At 41.3% G+C, this 14,323-nt stretch overlaps 1 protein-coding gene across 1 annotated transcript in view; it reads right to left on the reverse strand.

Moving 5' to 3' along the window:
• The window catches only part of LOC127355982 (septin-9), a 71,030-nt gene extending 58,442 nt beyond the window's left edge, over positions 1-12,588 (reverse strand). The window contains exons 1-2 of the mRNA XM_051387345.1: positions 12,321-12,588; positions 853-915 (exon numbers count right to left, since the gene is read on the reverse strand). Coding sequence (XP_051243305.1) covers positions 853-915; positions 12,321-12,342 — 85 coding nt within the window. The 5' untranslated portion in view covers positions 12,343-12,588. The remainder of the gene's footprint in view (positions 1-852; positions 916-12,320) is intronic.
• Positions 12,589-14,323: the final 1,735 nt, after the last annotated feature.

Raw genomic sequence — 14,323 nt, forward strand, 5'->3', positions numbered from 1 at the left:
TCACTCCCCAATATCTCTGTCGGAGCCTAGATGCCAAAATCTACCTATGTTGTACTGCTGCAATTAACATGTGAGTTTTCTGACTGAAATGTTTTCATGCTTGGCTGATTCTAATTCTGTCTGTTTTCAATTCCACACGTGCTTTCACTTTGTCTTGTTTCATTTCTAACAGTGTAGGTGGATGCAGCGTTGGTGCATTGTTGTTGCCCACTATGCCCCAATGCACCAGGAACCAGGAACCAAAAAAATCAAGAATAGAAAAACATGACACAGTGTGTAGTATTAAAAGAAGTAGCAAAGAAATGTCCTGATTTACCAGAGCAACAGAAGAGCTACTGCTGCTCTTTTCATTGTGTAATCTTGTTAGGTCCTCTGTTATAGTTAGTTGATAGGAACACTTCTCTCATTTTCCAATTTTCCAAAAATCCAATTGTCTTTTGATTGCTTTTAGGGAGTTTTGCTTAAAACTTCCTCAACATCTGGACTTCAGTCACTAAGACATCAGCACCGAGACACAAATGTCCTCTGTTCTTCAGTAGGACACTCCCTCAGTCTGTCTCTGAAACTGCCTTTATCGCTGTGATTTGCTGTTTACCTGCTACCAGCTGCTGTATTGACAGGAGACAGTTCGTGCACTGCCCTCAGTGTTACCAGATCCCTCGTCTGAAGGTCAATGACAGTGACTTACATAATACCTAACAGGAACAGTGAGTGATTAAAAGGAACTTGGAAGAGACAGTGTAGACTTTGTCAGTGAGCAAATCTGGGTGGATAACAGATACACAGACATGGATCCATAAATGTATGTTTGTACTCAGTGGCGGACTGGACAGATGTATGCGGTCTACTTACTGGGACTGGTGATGCCAGATCCCTCTCTTTCTGTTCTCCTCGCCCGAGCGCTGGCTGATCTCACTGTAAAGGGGAACAAGGACAGAACAACAAATGAGGGAAGTTAAGAGAAACTGTACCACAATAAAGGGATGTACCATTGCACTTCATCAACAAGAGGCTCAGCGTGCTTTGATTATTCATTTCTGATAAATATTTGAAGTTCTGGGATTACTTACAGAGGAACAGCCTTGGTGGCAGGTCTGGTTTCTGACTTTATCTAACGCTCTGCACAGTAGCATCAGTAAAATCTTAACAATTCAACACAATATGTACATGCACCAAGGGTTTCTTCACATTCTCCTTGAGGCCAAATAATCTACAGTTGTGGTTATGGAAAGACAAAGTCAACCAATGTTTGCAAGATCACTTTTATTGTTTGACCACAGAATGGTAAATGGACTGTACTTGTACAGTTACTAGTCTAACGCCACATTCACACACATTCATACAGTGATGGAAATGGCCATCACAAACAGGAACTAACTCATAACTCGACTAACTCGACTAACTCGACTGGAAAGTGGACGAGATTAGGATGCATGTGGAACAAAATGCATGAAGTAGCATAGCACTGTAACTAAAAAGTGCCCAAGCAATACACATGAGTAATGATCAGAGACACTTATTTAAATAAAGGTTATAAGAAATGTGTCAAAGGAAACATCAGATGGAAAAAGGAAAGACAAAGAATTTTATTAAAAAAATTATTAAGATTGAGATTACAGAACATGCTCTCTGCCCATGTGTAACATGTTGGAGACCACTGGAGAACAGTCTGAACCCTGCAGGAAAAAGATGCTGTAAATAAGCCAAGGTTATCTTTTAGTATTTATTTTGTCTTTTCAAATGAGCCACAATTACAGGAAACAATTTAAGATAAGAAGCAGACCCATATGTCACTATGCTGACCTCAGTTTCCTGATACTGTTACAGTTCTGGTCGGATTTTGGAAAGCCGCAAAGGTTGACATCCTTATTCATGCTCATCTAACAGCCCCCCAACGCCAATAACCAAGTCCTACATGACAGTGACTGGTTTAGGAATCAGAGGAATGCCACTTCCTCCTGGCCGGTGGTCTGGTTCCTGACACTGGTGGAATGCTCTGGGTAATCTCTCATCGATCGGCTCTGGTGTGTGTGTGTGTGTGTGTGTGTGTGTGTGTGTGTGAGTGAGTGTGTGTGTGTGTGTGTGTGTGTGTGTGTGTTTGAATGTGTGGGGGTGTAAATGTGTGTGTTCAGTTCTGCTGAATCACCAGCCATTGCATGAGTAGGCAATGAGCCAAACAGGGACACAACTGTTGTTGTCTGGTCAGAAGGGTGATTCAGCTCCATGAATAAAATGGATTTTGGTTATAAGCATATGAGTAAATTATATGTGTGCTTTAATATAGTAATATTTATACTATTATAAATATATATATATGAATATTCAAGAGTAAAAAGATCACAAAATATTCCTGTTTTATTTTTAATTGTATGTATTTTCAGCCACAGTGGCGGTTTGGCTCTACAGATGACAAGGTCATGTGTTGGTCAGACGGTGAGTTGGTAGACTGGTTGGTTTTTCCGTCACTGTGTTCAGGACAGAAATTTCTTTTCAGTTTTGTACATTCGTGGTCCACAGACTCCTAATGACTTTGGTGGTCCATTATGTTTTAATCTATCGCCTCCAGCAGGTACAGATTTTAATTTGTCCAATACTTTGTTTGGTGACCAAATACACGCAAAACTATTGGCATTCCTGTCAACCTCCGTTGTGCATCATGCTAACATGACAATGCTAACATCATCATGTTAGCATTGTCATTGTGAGCATGTTATAAATATGGAGTCTTTATATCATTTAATCAATGTGCTGCTTGGTTGTGAAGAGAAATAATTTCATTCTACACGTTTCATGTGAAAAAAGAGTAGATAAAAATAAACCTGTAGACTTCTACTTGACCTACAATGTATTTATTAATAACAGTGCTTGATGCTGGTTAAGATAAAATAGTGAAGTACTTAGCTTAACTGCTGTGTCTCTCATATGGTAGTTTAACAACCCCATGTTCATCCGGTGGCGGGTGACTCAGATGCCCCAAACTGTTTTTAAGTTCTTAGAAATACTTCCTACCACAAATCATTGTGCAACATGACATTAATTTTCTGCCAATAATGCCAGCAAACATAGTGTTTTTTTCCGCCTGTGTTGTTACTAGTTACAACACAAAGACAGCTGGTCTGAGCGAAAGGGAGTGAATGTGCCACTGTATGACTGGAAGATGTGATTAAAGCTTCTGTAATCTGTGTGTGTGTGTGTGTGTGTGTGTGTGTGGGAGAGAGAGAGAGAGAGAGAGAGAGAGAGAGAGAGAGAGAGAGAGAGAGAGACACAGAGTGATGATAAAACGTCCAACAATTGCTTCCCTGTGAGTCCACTGTTCTGTAGAAACTCCTTCAGTTTTTTGGCATGAGCCTCTGTCTCTCTCTCTGTTTCTGCTTCAGAGACAAACATAGATCTGTATCCTACTATTTCTGCCACTACCAGCCCCACAAGGCAGTAAAAAATTTCGCAGCAGGTTAGAGCAAACGAATCAAGCCAAGATTTTACTGCACTGCATCTTCAGGGTGAGAAATACGAGTCTAAGCGAAGCTGCCAAGGTTCTTCATCAGAACTCCTTGTTAGATGCCTACACTTCTACAGCATCAGAATTGGGACGGCCGTGTCCAGTAATGAGGGTTTAAAATTCTGCTTCAGGCTTTCCTTTTACATTCTTAACACACATGACACTATGAATGTCTTTCAGGAGAGACTGTCTGAAAAGGTGCGCCATATTTAAACACTTTGTACAAACTAGGTCTTTTCATGCATAACCCGAATCAGAAGAGGCAAGAACTCACTCAGTATCTCATTACAAGTAAAATCCACATCACCTAAAACCAGAGAGTGGTGGTACAATCACATTATTCTTTCAAGTAACTGTTTAATTTTCTTTTGAATATCTTTTGAATTTCTACTTTCTTCGCATGAATCAGCCTCTACACGGTTCACGGGAGGACAGTTAGTGAATACAATTGGCCGAAGAGACTGGATGCTTTGACAAGAGATAGTCTCATTATTTTGAATTTATGTCATCAGATAAGAATATTGCAGTAAAATGAGCAGGTCAGTGTGTATGCGTCCGGGTCAGAATAACCTGTCAGCATCAGCCAACTCAAACAAACCAGCTTGTCGAAGCACTGAAATAGAAAACATATCTGTGTCAGACGAATGGCAAACGTCCATGTCCTTCCATAGAACATAGTGGGAATGTCTGAGCCGTTGCAAGACAGGTTAAGATCAATTTTCAACCATCTGATGTGGCAAATAGCACAAATGTAACGAAAGAGACTTGTTTCAGCGTGCTGTGTGGAGGAAATCTGTAGAGATTTCAGTGACAGAGCTGTGTCTGGCTTCATTGTTGAGGTATTGACTCCTTTTTTTTACAGACTTGTTAGATCGCTAACTGGGCATTCAGGCTGTCAAAGGTGCAGAAGTCAAGGAGTCAACCCTTTTTCTTGCCTTAAGTGCAAATCATTAATCTGCCATGAGCCAAGTGATAACACCATCAGTCTAAATTATGTGAGTGTGTACACATCTACGTGTGTTTTAGGGCTTTAAGTGTATGGAAAAATGACAAAACAAATACGAGCAAGCCAAGTCTTTTGAGCCTTGCAGCCAAAAAGCATGCCTGTACCTATTTACATTTCTAGCTGGGAATACAGCTTGAGAGAGGCGAGGTGAACACACACACACACACACACACACACACACACACACACACACACACACCCTTACAACACAAAGTGCTTCAAACAGACCAAGCAAAGTTTACCGTTGCAACAAAGTAATGTGCCACAGAAGCCATAACAACACCATAACATTGTGTTGATAAGATGATATTTGTCATTGAAGTGGTATAACTTAACATAGACAGTAGCTGTGTGGTTTAAAGTGAGGGCGAAGAACTGACAGACATAAAGCAAATATGCATTAGCCAATCGCTGTGAGCTTAAACACAAACCGAAGGAGTGACACCTGCAAAGTTAAACAATGTGTGTGTGTGTGTGTGTGTGTGTGTGTCTATGTGCAGAGTCTGTAGCTGCATTCACCTGCTCAGTCTTGTCTGGAGCCACACACACACACACACACACACACACACACACACACACACACACACACACACACACACACACACGGAGCATATATCACAGCTTGAACAGGTTTCATAAAATGATCCATGTCTTTTTTTACTTGAAGGAGATTTGTAAACTGAGTTTCATAGTTTCATTCTGAGGTCATATTTGCCTTATGACACTACTGTGTACAACCGAGGTCATTATACGCACATGATACATGGAATGAATGAAACCAGTGTTTATGGGGGGAAAAAAACACTTTGAGCAGCGCTGCAAGTCATATTGTGGACCAGAGTGAATGCATGGCTGCCAGTGTATTCAGGTCTCAACTGATTGATGTCAACTGCTTGGTGAAGCAGTGCATATGTGTGTGTGTGTGTGTGTGTGTGTGTGTGTGTGTGTGTGTGTGTAACATGACCGGTCAAGTGCATGGCTATGGCTGGACAAACATGTCAACTAATTAGTTATTGGTCTCAGATGACTAAAGAAGGTAAACACAGGGCAAAGGGTGCAGCACTTTAACATGCTTGAAACACAAGAGCAATCACATGCACACACGCACACACGCACGCACACACACACACACACACACACACACACACACACACACACACACACGAGAATGAAGGCTTGCAAACAGATACACATACATGCGTGGAGTGATGTACAAATCATACACCATGATGCATGCTTTGTCTCTTTTGCACAAGCAGCTGAGATTTTTGTGTTTGCAAAAGGAGGTGAGTCTTAAGTGAACAGGAGGGCAGAGGAGGGGAAGGATTTTTACTTTTCTTCTTTCTTTCGCTCCCTTTTATCCTTTTATCCCGCATTTGCTTCCTCTTTTTCCTTCAGGGCTGGGTGGCGTTTTGATTGAAACATTAATCAACTGTGTGGCAGACATTGTTGAAGTGTGACTACAAATGTGATGGAAGAGTTGTTTCTTAAAAACCTAACAAACTATAGTTTTATCAATTAACATTTTCTGAACTGATTTTGTTGAAATTTTACTACTTTACTATATATATCAACATTGCAATTTAAATTTGTCATATAAAACCATGGAAAAATCATTAAAAGTCACAAGCAATCAACAACTATACACTTTAAAATTAAGATGTAATAATAATCAGGAGATTTTTTAATAGATACAGTGAGATAAAAATGTTTCATTTTATAAGTTCTGATCCTGTGTCCCTGTGTTTATTGTTAATTTATCTTTTCTTGTATACTAAATATATGTTAAAAGTTTGTTTAAAGACCCCTTCCAGACATGTATGTATATACAACTTGTTAGGTTGGAACAATATTGTGTGTCTGATAGCTATGTTTTATAATGTACACATTAAAATCCTTAAAGAGGCGTCTACACAACTTAAAATGTAACTTCACCCTTCAGTTCTGCTCACTTCCTCCCTCTCAGCAAATATAAAAAATGCATCAGAGTCCTGCAAAGGACAGTGACTTTAAAGGGCATGGCCCCAGACTGACCACAGGAGCGTAGCAGAAACAGCAAGCTGTTAGTCTGTGTCCATGCTGGACACACAGAGAACCCGTTGGAGTCTTTACAGTCACACTAACAGCACTTTGATGGTCATTTATAAAAGTTTCTGTGTGGTAGCTGTGTTATAGCTGAGGTAGCGGCTGAGAGAGGCAAACTCTCCGGTGTGTGTGTCTGTGGGCGGACTGCCAGTGTGTGTTCTACAGCGTCTAAAGTCGGAACCACTACGTCAGAATAAAAAATACTAAGTAGAGGGTTAACAAAAACTAGCATAAACTCCTGTGAATGATGCGCCTTAATCAGTGTACACTTGTATAAGTTGCAAACTGGACCAAGACTGACTTCCAAACTTGGTGATGTCACAAATCATGCTCGTAGGCCCCGCCCCTTAAAAATCTGATTTTCAATGAGCACACAAACTTCCCACTTTCAGCAGATGAATGTGAAAACATCCTTCTAGTGTCAAACTCTGCACAGACATCATCCTGCACAGTGACGCTCAAACATCACACTGTAGGAACAAGACAAAGAACATATTGTTGAGTGGAGGGGGCTTTAATGTTTTATATCAAATCCCAGTCCTTTTTCTTCTAAAATGTTTCTGATAAGGTCAATAATCCCCAGGTCTTTTTCTCTCTGCAACTCTGTATCGCGCTTTATTTGCAAATTGAGTGATCCAATCAAATTTAAAGGCTCTGATAGAAATCTCTAAATAAATAAATACTTATTTCACATGGAAATATAATACTTGAAAAAGGCTAAAGATGCTCTAACTAATGGATGTTTATCATATTTCACAAATACAAGTCAGAATCCCAATGTGAAAATATTAACATCACTAATCCCTTCCTCCTCTGTTTTCCTGCTCACCCATCTGCTCCATTGTGTGTTTTTATGGCCCTCATTACACATGTTATGGGTATGCTGCAAACACAGCGTTTCACAACTCTGCCTCTGATAGCGGATGGATGGAGAGAAAGAGAACGAGCGAAATAAAGAAAGAAAGCAAGACAAACCGAATGGCTAGACAGCCATTTCTCAAGATTGTTTTTACAGCCCAGATAAGGCTTTTACCTGGATTCTTAATGAGTAAGGGCTGCACTGAACACACCCACACCAACAGACTCATACGCACATGCGGTCACACATAGTCGAGGAAAGACATTGGCCATGACCCTGAACTGCACTCCTCCCAAATGAATAGCCGTTGTTCTGGCGCCAAAGGTATGAACCGGCAACACCTTTTCCTACCTCTGCGCTTTCAACACAACTCTATTCCTCACTCAGCACGCTCTCTGAAAACCAACACCACTTTGCCAAACACACAGTCACCTTTCTGTACTCTCCACAATGCAAACACGAGACCAAATCCTAGCTATTATATAAAAGTGTTTTAAGCCAGGGTTAGACAGGATACGACGGCAGTCTATAAAACAATACTGGTGTGGCAGATAAGGATCGGCCTTCCGTCTCGTAAGGCTGTTAAAACCCTCAGAGTCAGTTAAAGAGTCGATAGAGCTTTATGGGTTGAAACTCCCTGAGGAAACATGTAGTTACTGTATGTCACAGGTGAACAACAGAGCTGTATCTACGTGAATGTTCAGAAACGTGACAAAGAAAGAAGATTTTTTTTTGTTTTTAAGAGTTTAAGCATCTGTGTATTTCCAGTGGGAGGTCCATCTTCAAATATAAAGTATAAAGTACTGTCATCATTATCTAAATTGCATGTTTATGCTTGTATCCAATCTCTGAACTAAATAAAACTGATCAAACTGAAACTGAAATTGAAGTATGGGCTCAGCCAATGCAGGTAATGTTCTCTCTCCCATCAGGTAGTAAGAAGGTTATAAAAACACCTTGTGTCTTGCATACATCATTGCAATAGATGAGATCAAGACTTTGTACGCTGCATGCCTCACACACATATTATCTTGCTAATTCAGGAGTGCTATCTCTACTCCAGTATGCTCCCTGAACAGATATGAATCACTAACACTTTAACTGATTGCTAGTTGCAATAGAATATTTATTCATGTCACAACAGGACAACATTGCTCCTGCCAAACAGTGGAGTTGCTATTGTATGGACGAGTCCTGTGTCCGTATTTCTTCTTATGGACTTTGTCCTTCAAGATTAGTGGGAAAATCTTTCTATATAATTAGATGACAGTACAATCATTTTGAATTTAAGGTAAATTTAAAGTATTTTAATTAATATTTCAAGTGGTAAAATGCACTCTGCACTTTATCATTCTAATACCCACATCTAGATGTCGGTGCACATGTTCCACCACACATCAGAACCACTGTGAGCCTGCTATTATCTTTTTACAGGCTCTCTCCTGGCCTCGGGCCTACAGTACAGGCAGTCTGTTGTATCAGTTGACACCCCCAGCAGCAGCAGCAGCAGCAGCAGCAGCCAGCATCACAGGGCTGCATTCTTGGCTGCAGATAATAAACACGGAGCAGAGTGGACACTTCAGAGCAGGCTCCACACGGCTGAGAGGGGAGGACCACGCACAGCAGAGACCAGACATAGACTGTAGGACTCCTGCAATCAGGGAAACTCCACATTCCTGAGTATATCTATGACACTATGTTGCAAACACTATTGAGTATAGTGTATTACAAAGCAGTGAAGTCACTGATAAATGCATTTAAGCCCTGCACACTAGCAAAGAGGTTTGAGATTAATAGCCTCTAAAGAAATACCTGATGGCCGTTCACTAAGCCATGCTTTTTTAGCTACTCTCTCTACTCGAGAACCCCTAAAGAGGTTTTACATATGCATTTGATGACTAATACGTGATTTTTTGATTTTAAAAAAACGCTAAATCTGCACCATCTGAAGATCACGTAGGACTTGGAAGTAAAGTAGCAGCACTGTTCTTGCACTGTAGTTTAGAGCTAGTTAGTCCTAATTTTATTAGAACGATAAGACACTATTTGTCATTGAAGGCATACAACGAAATTTTGTTTGGTAACTCTCAGTGACCAGCAGTAGCAATAAAAACAAGATAATAACTGTAAATATGAAGAGGTAAGTCCTCTATCAGAACATTTAAAGGCGTTTGACCGAGAGATGCTGTGTCTAAGGACGCCGCCATCTTGTCTGTTCAAATGTAATATATTATTTCATGATAACGTAACTCAGTTTAGCTGCTTATCTTATACACTTGGAGAAGTAATATTTAAGCTTTATTGTACATATTTTAACACCGTACCTTTCACCTTTAATGTTACAAGAGAAAAGGCTTTATGTATTAGTTTACTTAGATCCAATACTAAGTAGTACAGGGCCGTTAATGGACGTTTGCCACCAACATTAGAGCAGATAAACATAGTGTTTAATCCACTCCTTACACTCCCTGCTGTATTTTTGGTTTTTGGAAAAGCTAAACCAAAAAAAGCTTTATATATTATACTGCTCTAGCTACAGCCCTATGCACAGCGCTTCAACATGTGGAGAAATCCAAAGACCTGCCATGCCTAGGTACGGTTGCTAAGCTATTCTTTGGGTTCAGCTAACGGCCAATTAGTAAGAGGTGAACTTGAGGGAGAAAAAGTTTGGTTTTACTGATGATGCAACATCTAATCCAACCATATTAAATCCAGATCACAGCAACCAGAGTACTGTACGTGCATGTCCACATGTCCCAATACATTATAAGTCTATTATTCACAGGCTTCTAGGAAGCCAAATTGAGGGTTAGACCATCCTCGGCATGCTCTGCTAGATGACAGGGCAAATATGTCTCAACACAGTTTATAGCTTGACTTTCAAGTTACCATCTAACAATAGCTTTAGGCTCCGTATCAAAGCCTTGCTGACTCTCCAGTATAAACAGGCTAAAAGTCATAATGCAGCACGGAGTGAGGCATTTATCACACAGGTACAAGTAGTTGAATTAGGTGTGTGTGTGTTTTGAGTAGGACATAAAAGCACATACCAGGAGGAGTGTACTTGGAAAATAATGACTCTGTGTGTGTGTGTGTGTGTGTGTGTGTGTGTGTGTGTGTTTGAGTGGGCTGTTATTCATACAGGTTACTCATTGATCCAGACAACTTGAGGGAGTGGTGTACAAGGCAGGGATTGGGTCTGCGAGCCTGGGCTCAGCTGCAAGGGGGTTGCATGAGTGAACACAGGCACACACACACGTAGTCATATAAACAACCCCCCCCCCCAAAAAAAAGAGACATATACACACAGTACTATATATAAGGCCTGAAACTCAAAACTTCAGATATGCCAGATACACAATTGTGTTTGCGTACAAAACACAGGCTGACCTTCCTCTCTCAAAGTCACCCCTCCACATCTCTGATGCTTGTCTAAACACCCCTACGTGTTAGAGAGGAGGGCCTTTCACAACACACATCACACTACACACACACTTTGTTATTAGACTATTCCCTAAGTGAATCTCTGACAAAGAATGTGACAGCTCCACACACGTTGCACGGCAGTGGGAGAACACACACACACATACACACATACAGGAGGAGGAGGAGGAGGAGGAGGAGAGGCGGCATGACCCAACATGTGCTTGGCTCTGATGGAAAACCATCGGACGCTCCATCGCACAAAGACTCTGGGAAGAGGAGCCAGGAAAAGCTGGCATTCCGCGGGATATGGTTGTGTACACTGGACTGAGCTGGAGCTTAGAGGGAGGGAGAGGGAGGGAGAGAGAGGGGGTGGGCAGAGGAGGGCAAGGAGCCTCGGAAGAAGATGGAATTGATAGTAAGCAGTGCTAGAAAGACAAGAGGGGGATGAAAAAGAAGAGGGATGTCACAAGCATCAGACAGGACTATACAGAATAGTGATGGATTGTTTATGGGTGACAAGGCCACCCTGGTGGTTAGTGGGACCATCCTTTAAACAAACAGCTTCAAGTCTCAAGGCAGAAAACATTTCTCTGTCGTGGTGTCTTTGAGCGAGGCTGCAACATCAGAATTTACCTGCTAAACTCGTACAATCACACTTTAATCTTCCAGAGATATTTGATGAGCTGCAAGCCGTCTAATGCCCAGATAACCTCTGTGCTTTATTTCACAATAACCACAATCAGATCCAGCCGGTCCCAGAATAAACTGAACCAATAGGGCTTGTGCACTGCAGAGTGGATGCAGATAAATCAAGTCATTCTTCGGGGTATTAGTGGGGAGGAGTGAAGGATCTGCACCATAAAACTGTCAATCAAAACAGATTAACAAGGTAACTGTCTCATGATTGGAGTAAACAGTATACTTAAACCAACCATAAATGAATCCTGCACAACTGGTGCATATCACTTTCTTCTTTGTTATCGGAGCATGAAAGACATTTTGCCTGAAGACTTGTAGAAGAGTGAGCTCAGCTCTCTGTGTGCCACCTCTCTGCCATGATGTCATGTGTCAGAAATCATCTGGCCTTTGGAGTCCAGACCAGCAAGAAAATGTTTTACAACCACACCCACAGATCCATGTGTGGGCCTTTTTGAAAATGGGACTTTCAAAGGGAAGAAGTAGTCGTTTGAAATGCGCACATCTGTGGAGGAGCAGTGATGAAGGATGTATTCATAGTTAATGCTGTTAAACATTTACCTGAAATCTGGTCAGTCCTTTCTCTCTGTCACACGGTCAGACACACACACACACACACCCACACCCACACACCAGTACTTTACATGCTTGTGCCTTTCCCTTAATCAGGCTCCAGCTCCAGTCTGATGATATCTTATAATAAAACACGTTTTTACCATCGTCCCGTTATTTAAAAGCAGCACATTTACCTGGATATGAAGATTTCTTCATAATTATAGCGGTTTCCTCTCCCGTTTAGTGGTATTACAGTTGGCAAGAGTTGATGAGTCGCTCCGGTTTCTCAGTGTGTCAAGGGTGCGTTATCATCCGTAACTTTTCCAGGTTGTTTCTCTTTGGTGCGTTCCTCTCTCTCTCTCTCTCTCTCTCTCTCTCTCTCTCTCTCTCTCTCTCTCTCTTTCCAGACACTCCTGGACGGTCAGCTCTCCAAACGCACCTGGCGGCAGGTAAACTCACTTCTTGTTGAACTTCCTGAATTTATTCCCGTCTTAATTTCCACTGCGAACCACTTGGGGAGACAGTCTCTTGGGAATGGATACAATCACACCTGCGCTCCTGACGCACGCCCAGTCCAGGAGCGGGAGTGGTTTACCATACAGTCACTGGTGGTGGGCTCTCACATATTAAAAGCTCAGAGGTGGAATAAAGGCGTGTTTTAAATAAGAATTGCTGTGGGCTTGTGGTTTGAAAAATACACTCTGAAACAAATGAATTAAATTGGCTCAGTAATCCCGAAATTCCGCCATTGCTCAGGTCTGTTGCGCAACATTCATTCAGACATGATAATCATCCTTAAAATCAGACACATGGAAAATAACGCTTCAGGGAATCACTTTGTTTGTGTGTATGGTATAATTAATTAAGAAGCTCCACATAAGTGGTGTGTGTGTGTGTGTGTGTGTGTGTGTGTGTGTGTGTGTGTGTGAGAGAGAGAGAGAGAGGGGCATGGGGTAGTGCGGGTACAATTATGTTTGTCTTATCTTTGTGGCTGGGTTGGGGGGGGCTGGTGTTGAGGTAGCACACATCTATTCAAATACTCGGCTGTGCTCACGGCCTTTAAAAATTCCGCATGCGTGGTAAAAACCTACATCATGTTCATAAGACCTGAATTCACATCCTGCCGCAAAGAGCTTCTGAGCTGCAGAGACCTCTTGTGGCTGCTGCTCTGCTATTCCTCTAGGTCCTCTGATCTGAAAAAGCGTTGACACATATCATCTGGCATGTCCAGCTCTGAACTCTGAAGCATTCACATCCAGTCAGTAATTGGTATACATTGGGAGTATGTTCAAGGTTTGTCCCTCAATAAGCTAACATCCCATCATTCTTATCTGTGGGCATAGACTAAAATGACTGTGCAAGCATTCATAGGATGATAGTCAAGTGCTTTTTCTTATCAAAAACACACATTTTAATGAGCAGATAACTTTATGAGTGTGCCACTTACTGAGTATTTCAGTTTTCAAACAGGAAAATCAACATAGCAGAAAGAAGGACCCTGGACAAACTGCTGTCCATACTGGACAACGCCCACCGCCCTCTGCACAACACCTTCACCAGGCAGAGGAGTGTGTTCAGTGGCAGACTGCTGTCCCAATCCAGCTCCACTTAGACTTAAAAACTCTTTTGTCCCCCTGGGAATCAGACTGTACAACAGCTCTTAGTCAAGGCAGGGAGGACAATAGACAATGGACAATTTCCTCCTCCATTTGCACCATTTGCACTGTTTTAATTTTAATTTGAATGTTAATTTTAATTTTAATGTATGTTTAATGTATGTCTAATGTATGTATGTATGTACCTAGTGTATGCTGCTACTGGATGCTTGAATTTCCCTCAGGATAAATAAAGTATCTATCTATCTATCTATCTATCTATCTATCTATCTATCTATCTATCTATCTATCTATATCTAGCTATAGCAATTCTGGGATTATCAAATTGTTTGTCAGTATCATTAACTAAGAAAACAGATGTGTCGATAATGACATTTTAAAGAAACACATCAGCACTGCCAACCATGGGTGGAACTGCAAGCTGTCTGACCCAGAAAAACATATATGCAAGCCCTTGAATCAGACAGCAGTCACAGGCATGAGCATTCATTGTCATCATTGATTCTGTGGTTGTTTTGTTGTGTATAGAAACTTATTTAGCACCTAAATATTGTTTATTACACAACTTTTGTTGAACAACT

This window comes from Dicentrarchus labrax, unplaced genomic scaffold, assembly GCF_905237075.1.
Source record: "Dicentrarchus labrax unplaced genomic scaffold, dlabrax2021, whole genome shotgun sequence".
In the NCBI taxonomy this organism is placed as follows: domain Eukaryota; kingdom Metazoa; phylum Chordata; class Actinopteri; family Moronidae; genus Dicentrarchus; species Dicentrarchus labrax.